Source organism: Phallusia mammillata, chromosome 2, assembly GCF_965637545.1.
Source record: "Phallusia mammillata chromosome 2, kaPhaMamm4.hap1.1, whole genome shotgun sequence".
Lineage (NCBI taxonomy): Eukaryota > Metazoa > Chordata > Ascidiacea > Phlebobranchia > Ascidiidae > Phallusia > Phallusia mammillata.
The window spans coordinates 18,495,260-18,517,809 of NC_137253.1; the positions used below are offsets into that span (position 1 = coordinate 18,495,260).

General features: G+C 36.2%; 1 protein-coding gene across 3 annotated transcripts in view; it reads left to right on the forward strand.

Annotated features, from left to right (window-relative positions):
* The first annotated feature begins 312 nt into the window (after positions 1-312).
* The window catches only part of LOC145214524 (serine/threonine-protein kinase MRCK alpha-like), a 43,656-nt gene continuing 21,418 nt past the window's right edge, over positions 313-22,550 (forward strand). For all 3 annotated transcript variants that reach the window (XM_080083070.1, XM_080083071.1, XM_080083073.1), the window contains exons 1-11: positions 313-1,664; positions 8,146-8,237; positions 8,741-8,920; positions 9,192-9,340; positions 11,789-11,882; positions 11,941-12,141; positions 12,504-12,568; positions 12,681-12,956; positions 13,314-13,483; positions 20,411-20,569; positions 20,750-20,930. In XM_080083070.1, coding sequence (XP_079939196.1) covers positions 1,466-1,664; positions 8,146-8,237; positions 8,741-8,920; positions 9,192-9,340; positions 11,789-11,882; positions 11,941-12,141; positions 12,504-12,568; positions 12,681-12,956; positions 13,314-13,483; positions 20,411-20,569; positions 20,750-20,930 — 1,766 coding nt within the window. In that variant the 5' untranslated portion in view covers positions 313-1,465. The remainder of the gene's footprint in view (positions 1,665-8,145; positions 8,238-8,740; positions 8,921-9,191; positions 9,341-11,788; positions 11,883-11,940; positions 12,142-12,503; positions 12,569-12,680; positions 12,957-13,313; positions 13,484-20,410; positions 20,570-20,749; positions 20,931-22,550) is intronic.

Consider the following 22,550-nt stretch of genomic DNA (forward strand, 5'->3'; position numbering starts at 1 on the left):
ATGGGCCCCGGTGCGGCGCACCGGCTGCACCCCACTCTTGTGGGGCCTGGGAACGACGGATGCAGTTTAACGTCATACCCAGGACACGCAACAACATAGCCTACTTAAATATTGATAATCTAAAACTCACCCGATAGACCGTGTCAAAATATGTATTAAGATGTGGATAAATTTTTAATTATGATATTATAGTGAAAAATGACCCACAGGATAAAAAATAAAACAAATAATACTGGTTGAGTGAACCGATGTGAAAAACTTGTCAGAATCTTAAATGTCTTGGCCCAGTCCACCAAGTGACTAAATAGATGTTACTGTAACTATTACTAACTATCATTCTGTTGGAAAAATTGAGTGTATTCTTTTTATCTTTTTTTGGACAGAGTTTTTCTATTTGCAATGTTTTTTTGCCAAAAATGATTTGCTCTTTGTGTCACTTTACAAGTGGTTTGTTTTTGTGTTACATGCATGTTAATGTGCTCCTAAATTTTGCTGATCATGTGTCATACAGACAACCTCCCAGCCACTTTATGTAACAACCTAACCGAGCACAGTTGCTATTTTTTGTAGCACTGTAACTGTCATGCATAAAATTTAAAAATTGTAATGAAAATCTAGACATTTTTACTAAACAGTTTGTTCACAAGTTGTTGTTTTTCTACCATGTTTTTCTATATGTTGAGTGTTGTCATCATTTTTAGTCCCACTTTCTACATGGACCAAATTTTATTTTACAATTTGTTTGTTTGGGAGCTGTACCGTAGGTTGTTTAACATATTAAAGGTTGTGTCCTGATACACCAGGGTAAACAACAGTACTTAAAACTTAAAAGTGCAAAAAAACAAAAAACAAATATCTTGACAAATTAGGCAAATTTTGTGTTTATTTTGGAAAAAATAGCTAATGCACTAGATTTACATATAGTAAACTTTATTTCTCTTGATTGAATAAATTATAGTTACACAATATTATACCTGCACCAATAACCCAAAAAATAAGGTGTGATGAAGATTAAAGGAATGGAAAGAACAAATAGAAGATAGTAGCAAATCTAGAGTTTTTGTTTTATTTGCTTTTCTGTTTTTATTTGCTTTTCTGTTTTTATTTGCTTTTGGTTATGTTTATAAAACTATGCATTTGTGGTTATGTGTCTTGAAGGGTGTCTCACTTGCATGCATTGTGATTTAAGTGGTATTGAAAGCAAACAAAACATAGGTTTCTGTTTTTGAGTTGTAGTGTTACCAAAACGAATTGGCCCAAATGCTTCGTTTTTTACCGCAAATCTTAGCAATTGGTTTATGTTTTTGAAACAGGTTTTACCTAATTAATATTCCAACTGATAAATTTACTTTGAAGCTGTTGTTGCCTTTGCAAATAGATATGTCCCCAATGTACACGTTTCATCATAAAAATAAGGATGTGAACATAAATTTTCATTGAGTTTTGCACATCCAAACTGTCTAAAATGGCTGGAGAGACCTCTGGTACAATGGGAATGGTTGACATGAGATTAAGAACTTTGGAAGAAATCGTGCTAGGTGGAGGCCAGCAAACTGACTGGTTCAGCATTGAGACTCTTTTAGATTTAGTGGTAGTTCTCTTTGATGAATGTTGCAATTCAACTCTAAGAAAAGAAAAAAGTTTTTCTGGATTCATCGAAAGAGGTGATTATAATGTAATATTTTGTGGCTTCAACTAGGTATGTCCAATCGGTTTTGGTACACTTGCAACTGCAGATACTGATAATATTAGAACAATCATTCATTTTTGTTTTTAGAAAATGGCAGGGGTGCAAAATTTTTTTCGGAATTTGGTAGCACATATGTTTTTGTGTATGTGTTCTCTTTCCGCCTAGTGCACAACCATTTCACTATTAAGGAATATCGCAGGTTCCTATTTAACAAACGGCCACCAAATGTCTCAATGTTTTTGTTCATAATCTAATGATTTAAAGAATTTTGATTTATCTCACACTATCCCATTTGCTTGTGCCTGAAAGTTATATACGCCACTATCCAAATTGTTAAGTTGTGTGTTGCCTGAATATTTGACATCGTTTTCACACAATAGCATACAAAAAGTCTGTCAAGTATTGCTACCGAGATCTCTCTAGTAGCCCTGCAAAATCTATTAATACCAGTTTTTATACCTAAAAAAAGAATAAATCAACACATGACCGCCAACACATCTTCTTCCAAATACAGTTTCGCGTCAACACTAATTCATCTCTGAGTACGCATACGGCGACAAGTTGTGGAGCACTGTGCTTCCATAACATCACTGCATAGCCTGCCATCGGTTTTGGAATTGGGGTTTGCCTGATATCCAGTTTTTAATCCGACATCTACAGAATCATCGTTAAAAATGCTGATTTGGCAAATCATTTTTTGGCTCGTCTCAATATGTTCTCAGATACAAACAGCCAACGCTGACGCAGAGATTGTGTTGTAATGGCAACTGAGTCAAAATTCCGTGTGAAGTGACTGTTCCCAAAATTACTTGTAGAAATGGCAGACTAAAGCCTTTTTAATCGTTCATAAATGTATCGGTATTTGTTCCGATGCCACCAAAGTAGTGATGGGACGGGTACCCGGTACTCGGTATCAATGGTATGGAACGATTTCAGTGGTATCGATACTCGGTATCGAAATATTTTGTCTCAGTTTTCGATACCAACATGCGAATACCGATGGTCGTTTTACACCATCAGAATTGGGGATGTTCAAAGTAGAATAGCTGGGTATTCTAGAATAATTGTTTTGAATCTAGATTATTGAATCCAATTCTTCTATTATTTTTGTCTGTGCAATCAGTATTCTTGACAACAACTAAAGTAGACTAGTTTAATGCATTATAAAACATATTCTTCATTTATATATATTGTAAAAACGAACCAACCGCAACAAAGAAAAACACTTGGGAAAAAACTTTGCACAACTGCATTAAAACTAAATGCCCCAAAATCCACAAAGCCAGAAAAATTAGCATAAGGTTAAAAAATAATTATAACAATTTTATTCAGTGATTTTTATTGCCTTCAGTAGAAGTAACTATGTTGTAAGCATGCTGAGGTAATTTGATTTGTATGGCGATAGAGGACTGACATAGATTCCCTAGCGTACAAATATGTAATGTTTGTTAACCTAAAACAACTAAAAAAACAGGCACCCTAGCAAACAAAGTTTGGACATTGGGTGATTAATTATTTCAATTCCCAATAAACTACCTGCACTTTTGCAACACAAAACATGAACTTTGCAGCGTTTATTCACTACATTTTTATGTTTGACCCAATCGTCATATGTTTGGGATTCCTTTACTGTTTTGCGATATTAACACACAATCCCATGCTATAAATTGCTGCTTAACGCCATGACCGTTAAACGTTTTTTGTTGTCAAAGTCGGAAAACAATTAGATGCTGGTAAGACGTTGCAAAAAGTTGCTGGTATGTCGGTTAATGACATAAACGTAATGACGTGATCAGATGCGTAGCAAGTGCGCTAATCGTTAATTATGAGTCCCCTTCCCTGAAGGGGACACATATTGATTTTACTCGAATTGTTTGTTTGTTTTTCTTCCTTTTTTTTTCTTCCCAAAGTTTGTCCGACTCGTTTTTCCATCAAATGTTTGATGGATTTGGCTGAAATTTACACAGATGGTAGATATAGTTATGTAGATGTGCATCCCACTTTGTTTTTGTCGATAACCCCAGTATTTACCCCGCTAGCCCCCTAAAATGGGTATTTTTTCCTGGAAGTTTGTCCGACTCGTTTTTCCATCAAATGTTTGATGGATTGGGCTGAAATTTACACAGATGGTAGATATAGTTATGTAGATGTGGATCCCACTTTGTTTTTGTTGATAACCCCAGTATTTACCCTGCTCGCCCCCTAAAATGGGTGTTTTTACCCAAAGTTTGTCCGACTCGTTTTTCCATCAAATGTTTGATGGATTTGGCTGAAATTTACACAGATGGTAGATATATTCATGTAGATGTGCATCCCACTTTGTTTTTGTTGATAACCCCAGTATTTACCCCGCTAGCCCCCTAAAATGGGTGAGTTTTTAAACAGTGTCAGAATTGGCTGAAATTTGGATTTCTTATATAGTATGCCATTTATAGGTGTCGATTGTTGTGTTCAACCCTGTAGGCCTAACACAGTTGTTGCTCAAAACACCTCTAGTGGTCGAAATTTTAAACATTGGCGGATTGGGTTGAAATTTTGCAGTACTATTGATTGAGTCATTGCGGTTTTTATATATTTTTTAGTTTGTGTGTCGAACCCAATTAGTTGCCCTACTAGCCCCCTAAAATGGGTCAGTTTTTTAAAACGTTAAATAGGACATACTTCAAACAATATCTGGGGTGAATCTAATTTTATAGTTTGTATTCTACATAGTATTATTATTTAAGCCCAGTGCCGATCACTGTGTTTTACCTCACAACACCCAACTTTTTCATGGTTATCTCTTGAATTGCATTATTTTCAACTTTGCATGTGTGGGGACCCATGAGTTTTTGCCTGCAGAAACGACTAAAGTTATAAAAGACGATGGCTAATATGGGACCCAATACAAAATAAGCATAGGAAATATATTTATGTTTTAAAATAGGTTATAGTGTATATGCAAGGGCAATATGTGCTAAGCCACCCTTCTAGTTATGCTTTAAGTGCACAACCGTCGTTATGCGACTTGTGCTTGGCGTTGTATAGCGCTCCCTAAATTTGACGGCGACGAGTCACTTGCCGTCTTTTGCAACTGGTACAATGACCGGGCGTCGACGTAAAATCGTAACGCATGTGTTTACATTTTTACCAACGGCGAGAGCACACATTTATATTGGTTCCAATTACCCGGATTCGATATTCTACTTTGAACATCCCTAATCAGAATACAGGCAACCTTATGCCAATGGTTGCTTCGGACAGCACAAAATCGGGAAAAAGTATCGCCAGGTTAGGTACATTTTTTCGCTATCATATGGAGATTGCATTTTTCTGCATGTGTGTGTGCACGTCTGTACCTCGGCCATGTTAGATAAATAAGCCAGTGTACAACACTACTTAAGTACTCGGTACTCGGTATCGAAGGTATATACATGTGGTACTCGGTATCGGTACTCACTTCAAAACCTGGTGTTTTCCCATCACTACACCAAAGTATCGGGTGAGTAGCAAAACAGTATTACCGTGTCTACCCTAACTACAACAGCATATACTAATTTGTGTTATACGACGCAACATACGAAGATTCGAATCAATGACCTAAGTTTATTTGTTGTGGAAACTTGTTTACCCAAACTAATAGATACACATCCGTTATGAATGTTTGTGCGGCGTGAGTGATGTGTTGTTGAGTGCATGTGCATTGCAAATTCTTTTTGAGACACGCGTTTGCGATTGCACCTTACCCACGACGATTAGCATGTGTGACATCACATTCCCGCCCAACGCATAAGAACGCTTATTGTGAGAGTAAATGTTCTTTTTAGGTTAGAAAAGAGAGTATCGAAACCACTACTTCAATTGATGACAGTCACGTCATGTCAATTGATGATTGCACCTTTTACACAGTTAGTGTAGCATCGATAATTAAAAAGTTTCGAATGCGACTAACGTAATTCGGCCACGGCTTGATCCAAGCAGGTTTTTTACGAAAACAATATTGGTAGATTGTTGCCTAATCTCTGTTTTTACGCTAGTCGTGCCACTGCATCAGTACTTCATTATTATTCTGAGAAAATTAGTTGAAAAAATATAGACCAACTTTAATTGTGGCTACGAATTATGGTTGCGCACACAAGTTTGTTGGTTGCGCGACCACATTTTTGAACCCCTGGAAAATGGAAAAATTGCAATATATTTGGACAACAATGTCTTTTTTAAATAGTGCAAGTTCAAGTTTAGTTTATTTGCACTTTAATTAAATGGAAATAGGTTGTAATACAAAGATTGCCTGTGCGGGGCAGCGAAAGACCTCATGGTCATCCTGTCAGCCACCCCTAAATATGTGAAACATGTATGGCTTTCCAGTTTCCAAGACCCATTAATTACCTTTACACTCCCAAATAACTGTTGAAACACTTATATTTCCCGGACCAGAGTGGCCTAACTGCAGGCCTGAGATAATTTTGTTGGCCCGTGAAATGTTGATTGACATCAATAGATTTCGTTTTCAATGCTTTAAAATGTGAGGATTAGGCGACCACAAAATAATGTAAAATCTCCCATTCTGATACATGACAAGGCTATGTCGGCAAATTAGTCATTGTGATTTGGAGAAAACTATAAAAAATAAAAGCGATAGAAAGAGAAAGCGATAAAAGCGACATTTTTAAATTAATGGGTAGAAAATTATCAATTACTGAAGAAATTTACAAGAACTGGGGGATTCGCAAAATTAATTAGCCAACTATAACTTACAGCCAGCTTTTATTAGGCTTGCAAAGAAGACCAGGCACAAGGGCCGCATCAGCTCAAACATGCTGCTATTTTAATAAGTTGTGTACACTGGCGCTTGTTTGTGTTTTTGTGATCTCAAGAGTGATATTTTGCCACATGAGACACTGGAATAAGGCTATGCAAAGAGCTGGTCCATACTATTTAAGTTTTAAAGCTAGTTTGGAAAGCCACTTTTCTGGATAAGTTTGTCTGTATTTTGTGATCTCTGTGAGCACTGTGAGCAATATCTAGAAAAACATTTCGGTCGCCATATGAACCGTATGGCACTGTTGCAACTTATACTGTTAATAACATTTCTGGAATATTGTTTATTATGGGTCCCCTTCCCTGAAGGGGACACATATTGTTTTTGTCCATATATTTTTTTTCCGTCTAACGCAGATTTGTTCCCACATTTTGGTCAAGAAAGAATGGTTCAAACTTTTTCAAATTTACACACATTATAGATATTGGTCTAAAGATGGTCCATATGAATATTGACCCCGTTTGATCCCTCGGTTCACCCACAGCCCCCCAAAACGTGAATTTTTAAAATGGCTATACTTGCTAAAGCAGATGATTCTGAAGTTTCATACTTGTACATTGCAGCGTATTTTAAAGTATTTTGTAACTTGAAGTTGTGTATATCCATTTTCACCCCTTTACCCCCAAATACAAGACTTAACCTGCTGAAATTGTAAACAGCTGTGGATAGGGTGCACCTTGTTGGCTGTTAAAAATTTGAGTGCAATCGGCTCAGTAATTACTCTTACAGCCCCAAATATGTTTTTACATGCTGTCTTTTGTCAAATTTGTGCTCGCTCAGTGCACAGCTGACGCAATGGGAGTGACTGACAATAGTGGCGCATGGAAAAATGCCTCTGCTTCACACATGAACGCAGTCGTCACTTGACCATTTTCTCACTGGTTGGAATTAAGATCTTATGATGTTAGTTATATTGCGCTGTAAACGTTAATGTAGGTCAACTTATTCGTGTTTCGAAACCCAGAGCGACAACGCAGCACAATTTGTTACACCTGTGTAACGTGACTTCTCAAACTGGAAGCGTTAATAAAACTGTTTCAGAACAGGTTTTGGACATAAAAAGCCCAGCTAAGCAATCATATTGTTGGTATATAGAAACTTAACGGCGCCAGGGAACGCTATGTGCGGATTAAAAATCATAATTCTATTCCAGTTTAACAATGACTGTGCCCTATTTTTACTGTTACCAAATCGCATATGCATATGTGTGGGGACCCATTAGATTATGCTTGCAGAAACAATTATGTTATAAAGTGCCAGGAAAAAGATAGGGACCCAATGAAATGTAGGTGCCAAATATATATCTGTTATAAATATAGTAAATGGTATATGTGATACATCATCGTTAAATATGATGTAGTATATATAAACTGGCAATATATAGGAAAACCACTATTCTAGTTTTAGTCATTCTTAGGAAAAATAATAGACTTCTGGTTTACCCAGAATTGTATTAATGTAAAAAAATTCTAAACGCGTTCTAGTGTGTATATTATGCAGTGAATAGAGAAGCCATTGTTCAAAATGTCATGTGACTATTATTCTAAAAAGTTATTCTACTTTGTACATCTCTACCCACAGATCACACATATATATATATATATTTATTTATTTGTATATATATTTAGAACACTCATGTATTAATGATTTACAGCAAAACCATATGCAAAAATGATCAAAGAAAGTCGACTGCAACGTAATGATTTCGAATTTCTTAAGGTTATTGGAAGAGGTGCATTTGGAGAGGTAGGTCCTTTTGTTTTACTACAGTTGTAATTATGGGACTCCTTTCCCGAAGGGGAAAACCACACATATGGCCTCCAGTAGTTTGACTCCAAATGACCCAGCCATTTCATACCTTGTTGATTGGTGCATTGTAAATTATTCTAAAGTATTTTGTAGCTTTTAATTAGATTCACCTATTTTTTAGCCCTAAATCCCGAAATATTCGTTTTTAGGTTTACCGGTACTAAAATTATTTTTTCATAGGTTTCTTTCCCTGAAGGGGAAACATATTGATTTTACTTGATTTTTTTTTCTTTTCTTTATTCCCAAAGTTTGTCCACCTCGTTTTGCCTTGAAATGTTTCATAGATTTTGATAAAACATACACAGATGGTAGATATAGTTAAATGGGCTTATATTTTAACAGCATATTTGACCTAAATTATGGGCCAACTGAAACTTTGGGGCATCAATAAATAAATACGGTTCAAAATACTTGAGATTATTTCTCTTTATCCTGTTTAGGTTGCCTTGGTTAGGATGAAAGAAAATGAAAGAGTTTTTGCAATGAAAACTTTGAATAAATGGGAAATGCTAAAGCGAGCTGAAACAGCATGCTTTCGCGAGGAAAGGGATGTCTTGGTAAAAGGAAGCTGTGACTGGATAACACGTTTACATTTTGCTTTCCAAGATGAAAGAAACTTGGTAAGTATAACATATTAGAGGTGTAGCAGTAAAGGGCTTCTTTTTTCAGTTTATAATTAGCAACTGGAATGATTGTTTTTCTGTTAAAATACTAGGATTTTTACATCGATATCAAAGATATGGATAAAAATGTGTGTGCATGTCTTGTTATGCTAGTTGTCAGGTTTTAGGATATAAATGTCAGGTTTTAGGAAATGCTGGAAGGGAAAACAGATAAATGATATTAGGATTTTAATTGTACTCTATGAATTAACTTTGTGTATTTTTACAGTATTTTGTCATGGACTACTATGTTGGTGGCGATCTTTTAACACTCTTAAGCAAATTCGATGACAGATTGCCCGAAGACATGGCAAGATTTTACATTGCTGAAATGGTTCTAGCAATTGATTCTATTCATCAGCTTAACTATGTTCATCGGTAAACAATGGCTAAGAAGATTGATGTATGATCGCACAATTTTTTTTTCAGCAACAAAAATTCAGCAATTTATCAGAATATGTGGAGCAATATCTCGAAAATAACAGTAACATATAGATCCATGTAAAAAACCAATATAAAGGAAAGTCACCCTTTTTTGTTCTTTCATTTGGACTTTTAAAGAGCAGCCATATTTTTGGAATGCATGAATTAGCAGTTATTATGGGTCCCCTTAGATATTGATCCTCCTGAAGTTTGACCCTAAATGACCCAGCGGTTCACCCACAGGTCCCCAAAACATTTTTTTAAACGGTTGTAGTGACTAAAGTACATGAGCTAAGAGTTTCATACTTTGTTGGTTGGTGTAATGTAAGGTATTTTAAAGAATTTTTTTCCTTAAAAAAGGATTTACCCATTTTCACCCTATAAACCCCAAAATATTCGGCACAAAGTTTGAGAATCACTGTCCTAAACGAACAATTTTTAAAACGACTGTACTGGCTAAAATACATAATCTGGAAGTTTCTCTGTATTGGATTCAGCTATCTTTCACCCCTTAAACCCCAAAATAATCGGTTTTAGTTTTGCGCCAGAAATATAAGCCCAATGTGCTGAAGTTTTGAACAATAGTTTGCGGTAGGTTTTTCGTTTAGTATATATTTAAAATTTTGCCTTAATCGGCCAAACGGTTACCTTTACAGCCCATAATATGCGTACACTGTCAGTCAGTTGGAAGTCTCAAGGGAGTAATTTCTCAAGGGAGTGTCTGTATTACAATGGTTAAGGTTTTCTAGGAAAATTTGTGTTTAAAAACTGAACGACAAAATCAAGGTCAAAGCAAGAGATTAAATCGAAAGTATTTTTCCATTTTTTTACTGTCTTTGGTAATTAAATGACAATAATGATGCAAAAAGAATACTGACAAAACTTTTAAAGTTGGGTTATTGCTTTCTGAAAATTTGTCCGTAAGAATCTAAAAAAACGGAACATTTGTTTGCCGTAAATCAGCACAAACCTGTTTGTGGGGACCCAATCGTTTTTGCTTGCAAAAACAATCAGATGTGTTGATCAAATGATGTGTATAGCAAATTGGCAAATAGGATATACAATATATAAAATGGAAGTATACTAGAAAGCCACCTTTCTAGTTTTTCTATATTTATGTACATTTGTCTTTCTAAATCTGAAATTCGTTGTGCCATATAAATATGTTTACTAATTTGCAAGTCTGCTTGTGAGGAGGCTGTTAGTCTATAGCAAAGGTGGGCAACCTTTTAGCATGCGCGGGCCAGAAAAGTAATGATATTGTGGGTGCGGGCCGCCATAGGTGCCGAGTATAAAAATGCAAGGTGGCAGACGTAAAATATGACGTCACTTCAAGTGACGTCACTAATGCGTGCAACCACAAGTATCAAATTGGAAAATAATAATAATGCGGAACACGAACGTTTATCATGGTTCGGAAACATTTAAAAATGTTTCGTCAAGTTGCTTTATATCACCTGGGATTGTTGCTATATTACGACACATTTCCATTGTACGTAATAATGGCCAAACATCCATGAGTAAACAATTTTGTGTTTGACGTCATAAACAAGGCACTAACTCAAATACGTTGCAGTTTCAAAGCACGTTTTGTTGCTTTTTCGACAGCACGCTTGTTTAAAAGCAAATTTGTTTCTAATTTTTTTACGTTTTTTTCAAAAAATTTTTGTTGTTTCGTATGACAAATTAACAAACCAAAATATCCACGGCGGCCGCCACCGTGGCTAACAAAACCAAGGTGGCGGCGCCTATGTGGGCCGCAACGGTTCCAATGCAATAACAAGAGTGTACACAACTCAACTTCAAGTATTTGCTCAATGTGAATGTATACAATTGTCAAATCAACCTTGGACAGGTTTGGTTAGGTTACTAACAATCAGGCCAAACCACATTTACAACACAGTCCAAAGGCTAGCACAGCACACACACAATAATTTTGTCTTTGTACGTAACAATGCCTATTCTTAGTTATAACTATCAGCGTGTAGTTTGAAAATTATTTGGTGTACAAAAGAAACATAACGCATAAATTCGAATAAAATGCGAATTTTTAATGCGGTTGCGGGCCGGATACATGAAGCATTGGGAAATTGTTCGCGGGCCGCTCAAAAGCTTCACGCGGGCCGGATCCGGCCCGGGGGCCGTAGGTTGCCCACCCTTGGTCTATAGTTATCAAAATGCTATGTTGGTAAATGCCAGATAAGGATCCATTAAAACTGAGTAAAAAGGTATATCTGGCATACAAGTTTCAAATAATCATACAATGGGATGTAGTATGTATAAATTTTCATCATAATTACAGGGAAGCCACTTTTCGGGGGCATCTTTTTATTTACCCAAGTTTACTTGTTACTGCACAGCTTAAGTCGATTAGATTGAATCAAAGCTTTCTATTTTTTGTAGAGATATTAAACCTGACAACGTCTTGCTTGATGTCAACGGCCACATTCGCTTGGCTGACTTTGGTTCTTGTCTTAAACTAATGCCTGATGGAACAGTAAGTAAAACATAGTTCCCTCTTTTCACTTCTGACACTTTATTCTAAAATGATTTAGGTACATTCCAATGTTGCGGTGGGAACACCAGATTACATATCACCTGAAATATTGCAAGCCATGGAGGATGGAAAAGGACGCTATGGTCTGGAATGTGATTGGTGGTCTCTTGGTGTCTGTATGTATGAAATGTTTTTTGGAGAAACACCATTTTATGCAGAATCTCTTGTGGAAACATATGGAAAAATAATGAATCACAGGGTGAGTTACTTTTAGTTGTGTAGGCACACTAAACCAAAACTCTTACAGAGTAGCCTTACAAAGAACAAAATTTACATTAACAAGTGTAAAATGTGGTCATTGTTGGTCCCTTAGCAAAAATGGGACACATATTGTTTTGATTTGTATTTTCTTGTCAAATGCTGATTAGATCTTCCATCTTTTATTGCAAAAATAGTGTTCCAAAGTATTTTTAAAGCACATGTTACTTATGTTTGGCTACCACATGACAGGAGTTACTGCGGTTCATCGTATTTGTTTTGCAAAACTCAGCTTTAGAAGTACCTTAGTTTTGGTAAAAAGGCAATATCTTTAAGGTCAACATTACATTTCTTTGATTTTAGGAGAAGTTTCGGTTTCCAGCTCATATTGTTGACATTTCTGAAGAAGCCAAAGACCTGATGAGCAAGTAAGTAACATATATATGTCTGATGTGGTAGGTGCAGTCAATCATTTTTTTAAATTAGCAACATATACATAGGAAAAACGTATTTCCAGGTTAACTCTGTACTTGCTTACAGACTTGTTTGTGACGCAAATCAGAGACTTGGTGCAAATGGTGTGAATGACTTTAAGAAACACCCTTTCTTTGTTGGAATTGATTGGGAAAATCTAACTAACACCACTCCGCCATATCAACCCGAGTTTTCTTCACCTACCGACACATGTAATTTTGATGTTGATGACATGGATTTAAAACCAGCCACTGCAGATTCTCAACCTCCACCGCCACGCTCCCATGCAGCATTTAGTGGAAGCCATTTGCCATTTATTGGTTTTACATTTACTGCCACATCGTAAGTCAAAGAATAATTTGTTGCATTCAGCATGTTACTCATATTGTTTTTGTCCATTCTTTTGGTGCTGGTTTGTTCCACCTGTTTGAAATCAAATGGTGGTAAACAATAGAAATTCATTGCAATTGTGGTAAATTGTATATTATATGTGTACAATCATAAAATAAGTGAATAGAAATATAGTAGCCACTCTTCTACTTTTCATTACAATTTCATTTGCCAAAATACTTAAAATGTTCTACAGTTTTTAAATTATTTTTAAGGAATAGAAATATAGTAGCCACTCTTCTACTTTTCATTACAATTTCATTTGCCAAAATACTTAAAATGTTCTACAGTTTTTAAATTATTTTTAAGGATCTTGTCAGATGCTGGTCGACAAAGACTTTTTTCATCCACCAATTTAGTTTCTAAAGGTGACCAAAGTATAAACAAGTCTCATGGCGATGGTAATAATGCACAAACATTTGAAAGAAGAATTCACCGTCTTGAGCAAGAGAAAGCACAGTTGGAAAAGCGCCTACAAGGTTTTGTTTCTTTATTTTAATAGATCATATTTTTTGTTTAAGGGCAGCTTTTAATGTTTAATTTAAAAATATATTTGTAAGGTTATTTTTGGTACTATACGTTTTGTTTTATCTAAAGTTTATGTGGTTTTTATGGGTATCGTTTATTGATTTCACTCTTGTAGCCTGTCCTCGCACATGTGATATTATTGGGTCCCCTTGCATTAAGAGGAAACATATTGTTTTTGTCCTTATGTATTTTTTCTGTCTAATGCTGGTTTGTTATACGTGCTTGGTCAAGAAAGAGTGCTTTAAATTTATTCAAATTTGGACAAATGTTAGCTATTAATTTAAATTTGATCCCCTAATGACTCAGCGCTTCACCCAGAGGCCCCCAAAATGTATTTTAAAAATAAAACGGCTGTACTGGCTAAAGAACATCATCCAGGACAGTGGTTCTCAACTGGTGGTCCATGATGACTTTTTGGGTGGTCTACAGAAGTTTTGCTGATAAACTGAAGATGATTGCTTATTATGGGTCCCCTCCCTGAAGGGGACACATATTGATTTTACTCAAATTGTTTTTGTTTTTTTTCTTTTGTTTTCTTCTTTTTTTCTCCTCAAAGTTTGTCCGACTCGTTTTTCCATCAAATGTTTGATGGATTTGGCTGAAATTTACACAGATGGTAGATATAGTTATGTAGATGTGCATCCCACTTTGTTTGTCCTGATAACCCCAGTATTTACCCCGCTAGCCCCCTAAAATGGGTGAGTTTTTAAACAGTGTCAGAATTGGCTGAAATTTGGATAGCTTGTATAGTATGCCATTTATAGGTGTCGATTGTTGTGTTCAACCCTGTAGTCCTAACATTTACCCCACAAGCCCCCAAAGTGTAAAATGCATTTGTATGTTACTGGACACCACAAACGAAAGATTTCGGTGGCGCAGTAATAGTATTACAAGGGCAACCAGTCGTATGTTACTCATTGGGCATTGTGGCTTGCTTGATAGACGTTTTGCGCCATTGCAGTTCGGGGGTTGTTTACAGCCCTTTGACGTCAGAAACATTAACGGTTGTTGCTCAAAACACCTCTATTGGTCGAAATTGTAAACATTGGCGGATTGGGCTGAAATTTTGCAGTAGTATTGATTGAGTCATTGTGGTTTTATATATTTGTAGGTTTGTGTGTCGAACCCAATTAGTTACCCTACTAACCCCCTAAAATTGGTCAGTTTTTAAAAACATAAAATAGGACATACTTCGAACAATATCTAGGGTGAATCTAATTTTATAGTTTGTACTCTACATCAGGCCTGTCAAACTCGCGGCCCACGTAGCCCTCCAATGCAGCCCACAAACGGTCAACAACAATTGTAGTATTTTGTCCGATTTTTATCTAATTATACTCAATTTTTCTTACGTTTCAAGTTAAAAGCTATTATTATGGGTCCCCTTCCCTGAAGGGGACGCATCTTGATTTCACTATGTTGTTGTTGTTTTTCTTTTTTTTTTCTCCGATGAAGTTTGTCCATGCACTTTTGACATGAAATCTTTGATGAATTTGGATGAAACTTTCACAGATGGTAGATATAGTTATGCAGATGTGCCATCTGCTTTGTTTGACTTGATAACCCCAGTATTTACCCCGCTAGACCCCAAAGTGTAAAACGTTTTTGTATGTTGCTGCGCACCACAAACGAAAGATTTCTGTGGTAAAATGGTATAATAAAGGCACCAGAACATTTGCTACTTGTGTTTGTGCATTACTAGGTGGTCGTTTTTGCACATGGCAACAGAGGGGTGTTAACAGCCTTATGACGTCAGAAGCGTTGACGAATGTTGCTTATAGCACCTCTAGTGGCCAGAGTTTTAAACATTGGCCGATTTCGATAAAAACTTACACAACTGTTGATTGGGTCATTGTGATTTCATATTTCATACGTTTGGGTGTTGAACCCCATCAGTTACCCCACTAACCCCTAAAATGGGTCAGTTTTTTAAACGGTGTTGGGATTAGATGAAATTTGGACAGCTTGTAGAATTTGTCATTTATAGGTGTCAATTGTTGTGCTTAACCCAGCTAGAGGGGTATCTAGCCCCCTAAAATGGGTGAATTTTTTAAACAATGTCAGAATTTAATAAAATTCAGATAGCTTGTAGAGTGTCCCATTTATAGGTGTTGATTCTTGTGTTCAACCCTGTCGCTCTATCATTTACTCCACTAGCCCCCTACCATCATGTGAAATTTGCCATTAATGGGAGCCGATTATTGTGTTTTAGCCTATTTTCTCACTATTTAACCCTTTTTCTCAGATAGACCATAAAATAGAAGAACCTTCAAAACTGTATTAATGGAATGAGTTTAAATAGTTTGTACTCCTTATAACATATTTATTTATGTAAAGTACCGATCACTGTGTTTGACCTAACAATACCAAACTTTCTCATCGTTATCTCTTGAAATGCATTATTTACAACTTTGCATGTGTGGGGGACCCATGAGTTTCTGCTTGCAGAAACAACCAAGGTTATAAAAGACAGTGGATGGTATGGGACCCATACATAAATAAGTGTAGGAAATATATTAATGTTTTAAAATAGGTTATAGTGTATATGCAAGGGAAATATGTGCTAAGCCACCCTTCTAGTTTAAACAGACGTTTATGGAAATTTAATTTATACATACAAATTCATATGTTATGAATAGAAACGATAGTAATTAAACCGTTCCTTAAAGTTAAACAACCCGGGGCCGTACGGCCACATTAAAATATATGTACTGGCAGGCGTGATGTAATTAAAACTCCTTTGCCAAAACTTTTGATTTTCAAACTACCCTAAACAGATTTTGTGTTATTGAAAAGAGTATTACCAGCCTAGTACCTATTATGTGCAAACAAGGCGAAAAAACAGGTACGAAAAGCGTCACAATATAGATTATGACGTAATAATAGAGTTGAAACTGCTGGTCTTCACATTGTGGAGCTTAATCTGTACATTAAGTTGGAAATTAATCTGCGCTTTTGGGGTGTCAGTAGATGGTATATATATATGATATACATTTTTCTTGTAATTTTTAAACAGAAACCAGCAGATAATTGGCGGCCGTTGGTGAAATAAGGATCTGCAATGCGGTCGTCGTAGCGAAAAGGTTGTTTAAGTGTATAAAACTAGACTAAAAATTACATGCGGCCCTCGGCATAATTCCCACTGCAATGTGGCCCGCGAACCCCACGAGTTTGACACCCCTGCTCTACATAGTATTATTATTTAAGCCCAGTGCCGATCACTGTGTTTACCTTACAACACCCGACTTTCTCATGCTTATCTCTTGAAATGCATTATTTTCGACTTTGCATGTGTGGGGACCCATAAGTTTCTGCCTGCAGAAACAAGTAAGGTTATAAAAGACGATGGCTAATATGGGACCCAATACAAAATATGCATAGGAAATATATTAATGTTTTAAAATAGGTTATAGTGTAAATGCAACAACAAAATGTGCTAAGCCACCCTTCTAGTTGTTTAGGTTCAGGTAATTGGTAACGTGCCAATGATTGTCATTTTTTATGTCTTCTATTCGTGACCTTGCACAACGTATCAGGTAGGTCACCAATTAAGGAAGGCATTTATTCCTCTAGTTATATACTGAAAGAGGGTCAAAATGTTAGTTGTTAATACTTTTTTCATATCCTGAATTTCGGTTTTATAGAATTATGTTTCAAGCCAAAATTTTTGTCATGCGGTCTTACTTCAATCTTGCTAAAAATGGAATGGTCCATGATATTATTTTTAAAAACCACTGATCTAGGAGTTACATACTTTTTTCATTGGTAAAATGTAAGGTTTTCTAAAAATTTTGGTAATTATGGGTCCCCTTCCGTGAAGGGGACACTTATTGTTTTTGTCCGTATTTTTTTTCTTTTTTCTGTCTAAGGCTGGTTTGTTAAACGCATTTGGTCAAGAAAGAGTGCTTCAAATTTATTCAAATTTGGACAGATGTTAGTTATTAATCTAAATTTGATCCTCCTGAAGTTTGACCCCGAATTACCCAGCGGTTCACCCACAGGCCCCCAAAATGCAAAATTTTTAAAACATGGTTTGTTATATGCGTTTGGTCAAGAAAGAGTGCTTCAAATTTGTTTAAATTTTGTCAGATGTTAGTTATTAACCAAAATTTGATCCTCCTGAAGTTTGACCCTGAATGACCCAGGGGTTCACCCACAGGCCCCCGAAACGTAAATTTTTTAACGCTGGTTTGTAACGCTCGTTTGGTAAAGAAAGAGTGCTTCAAATTTATTCAAATTTGGACATATGTTAGTTATTAATCCAAACTTGATTCTCCAGAAGTTTGACCCAGAATTACCCAGTGGTTCACCCACAGGCCCCCGAAACGTAAATGTGTCTAACGCTCGTTTGGTCAAGAAAGACACTGTAGGCAGAAGTCCCAAGAGAGTAACTCAATGGTTTACGATAGCAGGAGGGCTCAGCTTGACGTCGGACAGACGTTTTACGAGACGTCGTTTTGGTGAACAGAAATCAGCTGTTTTGCACAGCAATGCTATTTCATTTTATTAAGTTGTCACTCACATTTTCAGTTTTGGCAAAGGTTTCACACCTATGACATGATTTAAACCTAATAAGCGTGCTTCGGTTTCGTATATGTCAAGCAAAACTTGTTAATCAAAATAAAGTTGAAAAAATAAACTTGACATTTTTGCAAGATAAATGTTTTTTTTAAATGCTCGTTGTCAGGTCGACCGCCGCATGTCCATGGGTTACTTAAGGTCAACTAGTAGGCATTACTAACACAGTTCAGAACTTTCTCTCGTCATAACGTAGCGTTTTTTTGCAATAAATTTAGGAATCAACACTCAAGGCATGTATAAATTAGGTTAAACGGTGTTGTTGAACAGTAAGGATGGCGTGCTATTGAAAACGGTGTCAATCGGTCAAACAGTCGTTTGGCGTGTGCACCCTGAGAGGTTACTACAGGTCAATGGTTTTGCGAAACAAAGTTAAATGAAAAACAATTTGTTATGTGTACACTTGTAGCAAATTGCTTTTTAATTTAAAGTGTCTGTAACACAACTGTTACAGCTTTCTAGAAAAAAATGTGTTTAAAACCTGACCTTGGACGACAATATCTGGGTCAAAGCAAGAGATTAAATTAAAGTATTTGTTTCGTTCTTTTTTAATGTTTTTGTAATTATATGACAATAATAGTGCAAAAAGAATACGAACAAAAAAAATGTATTGTTGGGTTAATGCTTTCTAAAAATTTGTCCTTAAAAATCTAAAAGTCACCGCAACATTTGTTTACCGTAAATCCGCACAAACACGCGTGTGGGGACCCATTAGTTTTTGTTTACAAAAACAATCATATGTGTAGATCAAATGATGTGTATAGTAAATTGGTAAATATCGTATAGAATATATAAAATGGAAGTATATCAGAAAGCCACCCTTCTAGTTTTAATAGGGTTCAACCATTTTCACCCCTTAAACCCCAAAATATTCACTTCTGTCTAACGCTGGTTTGTTATACAAGTTTGGTCAAGAAAGATTCTTTAAATTTATTCAAATTTACACAGATGTTAGCTATTGATCCAAATTTGAGCCTGCTGAAGTTTGATCCCGAATGACCCAGCGGTTAATCCACAGGTCCCAAACGTATTTTTTTTAAAACAGTTGTACTGACTAAAGTACATAATCAAGATGTTTCATGCTTTGTTGGTTGGTGCAATGTAAGGCATTCAAAGAATTTTCTAACTTTTTATTGGATTTACCCATTTTTACCCCGAAATAATCGGTTTTAGTTTTAGGCCAGAAATATGCCCTCATTTGCTGAAATTTTAAAAAAAATTTAAAATTTTAACTCATTTTGTATTTAAAATTTTGTCTTAATCGACCAATTGTTTACCTTTATAGCCCATAATATGTGTACACTGACAGTCAGATAGAAGTCCTAAGAAAGTAACTCACTGGTTTATGATTAAGGCGGTTTAAATTCTCGTTATCAGCTTGGCCGCAGCATGACCAGTATATAGTAAATTGGTAAATAGGATATAGAATATATAAAATGGAAGTATATTAGAAAGCCACCTTTCTAGTTAAATGTTGTGTATGGATATACCCAACTAAAATTTGGGAAACAATTGTACTTTATTGTATGGCACATGATGTATGTGGTCCATTAACCATTAGTAGAATGTGTGTGTACAGTGTGAGTGTGAAATTTTATACTGACTAAATAGGATGGACAATTTAATCACAGTGGCCGCAACCATGCTTTAAACCAGGTGTGTGCAACCCGCGGCCCGCGGGCCACAATCCGGCCCGCCAAGCCGTTTAGTGTGGCCCTTAACAACACTCTGATTCAGAGCAAGTAAAAATGCACATTTTAGCAAAAAATCTCCGCTAGTTTTCAGTAAATCTCCTAAGTTGCTAACGTAACAAGAATAAGCTAAACCAGCGCATGGAAGTATGGAACTTAATTCACCCAGAACTATGGTCTTCTATGCGCACTAGGTGGTGGTTGCGTATCTATACCGAATGTGACGTAATATACCTCATTGTCTGGTAAACAATTACTTTGTTGTCGAAGGCAGTGTTGCGACGAAACTAACTTGCACCTAGCATTTTCAAGTTGATTTTAAACGCAAAATAAAACAAAACGCAGGGGGGTGGAAATAATATCGACATGATATTATAATGCAAGCCGCACCAACAGTAGCGTAAAAAAACGTGTAATACGGTACATGAAAAAGTTTATGTGGCCCTCGCTTGATGTCCGAAGTTGGTTTTATGGCCCACCGACGAAAAAGGTTGCACACCCCTGCTTTAAACAACTGTTAAATCCTCCTATTTTTGTTATGTTTACAAAAAAGCTGTAGTAAAAAAAACCTAACCAAGACTGTTTTATTTGTATTTCTTTTTGTCACAGACTCTGCAAACCTAGTGAATAGTGCACCAACATGGAACAATTCTGCGGAAAGTGATGAACTAAAAAAATTAAAAGATGAGGTAAACTTTCTAAGAAAAAAACTGGTTGTTGCAGATCAAGAACTTCAAGCTGCTGATGTCTTACGAAAAGACTTGGAAGGTGCTGTTTTTTTTAAAAAAATCTAAGTTTGAATCTATACAGACTAAATTATTATGGCAAATGTCCATTTTTATATTGCTATCAATTAGCAAATGCATGTAAAAATATAAGTGGATGGATTGTTGCAATATGACATAATAGAGGTAAGTCATTATTAGAGTGCCAGTTAATTTTGTGTAGATATTCAACAAAAGGTTAAGACTTTGGAAAAAAATAACCGACACATGAAACAAGAACGAGATGAGGTGCACAGGGACTTTGTTGCAGCTAAGGAAAGGGCAAAAGAGCAAACTCGACAACTGCGTGATGCTCATTCGCAGAAAAGATTAGCTATGGATGAATTTACCGAGATAAATGACAGGTAAAAATTGTCTATGCAAACGTTGAAGGTTGTCCTTTTTTACTTTGTCTACGTGAGTTTGTTGCCCCAACATATAATACGAAGTGTTTTAATCTTTTTTCGAATTTATTCACATGATAGGTATCTGAAGTTGATCTATGCAAGTTTTGAACCTGGTTTACCCATAAAATGTCCTATTAAAATGCCTGTTGATACCAAAAATGTTTTTGTTGTTCGCATTTGTTTGTCCATTAAAATTAAACTGCTTTATAAGGTACATGATTGAATGACAACCATGATTTTACTTCCACACTTTATTTGTCATCCTACTTTGCTGCCATGTTAAGTCTTTCATTAAACTTCCCTTCCCTGAAGGGGACGCATATTGTTTTTGTCTATATATTTTTTTCTGTAAAGCGCAGGTTTGTTCCCACGTTTTGGTCAAGAAAGAATGATTCAAAATGTTCCCACGTTTGGTCAAGAAAGAATGGTTCTTTTTCAAATTTACACACATTATAGATATTGGTCTAAAGATAGTCCATGTGAATTTTGACCCCGTTTGATCCCTCGGTTCACCCACAACCCCCCAAAACGTGAATTTTTTAAAACGGCTATACTTGCTAAAGCAGATGATTCTGGAGTTTCATACTTTTTCAATTGGTACATTGCAGCGTATTTTAAAGTATTTTGTAACTTGAAGTTGTGTATATCCATTTTCACTCCTTTACCCCCAAATATTTGTTTGTTTGTTCACATGTTAATGAGGTCAGAAATACAAGACTTAACCTGCTGAAATTTTAAACAGCTGTGGATAGGGTGCTCTTTTTTGGCTGTTAAAAACTTCAGTGCAATCAGCTCAGTAATTACTCTTACAGCCCCAAATATGTTTTTACATGCTGTGTTTTGTCAAATTTGTGCTCGCTCAGTGCACAGCTGACGCAATGGGAGTGATTGATGATAGTGGCGCATGGAAAAAATGCCTCTGCTTCACGCATGAACGCAGTCGTCACTTGACCATTTTCTCACTGGCTGGAATTAAGATGTTACAATGTTAGTTATATTGCGCTGTAAACGTTAATGTAGGTCAACTTATTCGTGTTTCGAAACACAGAGCGACAACGCAGCACAATTTGTTACACCTGTGTAACGCGACTTCTCAAACTGAAAGTGTTAATAAAACTGTTTCAGAACAGGTTTTGGACAAAAAAAGCCCAGCTAAGCAATCATATTGTTGGTATGTAGAAACTTAACGGTGCCAGGGAATGCTATGTGCGGATTAAAAATCATACAAAGGGCTATTGAGGGAAAAAATGTTGAAACTTTGTTAAAAGTTTGAATAGTTGGACTCATCCATTTTCCACCTCGTGTAAACAACGCGCAACTCCATGTCGAAAAAAGCCCAATTGGGTGCGAAAAGCGCAAACCTGCCCACTGAAAAGCGAATATCTCGGCCTCGCGCATAACTGGACGTGCTATCAGGCAGTCTTTGCACTGTGCGATTAAGATCTGTTTGTAGATCATTTAAAAACGTTAGTTATGCATTTGTTGTATCACGAAGTTTTGCGTCTTATGGCGGTTAACGACAGGCCCCTCCTGCTGCGATCGGCGCCATATCTTTATCTAACAACATTCGCACGCCGC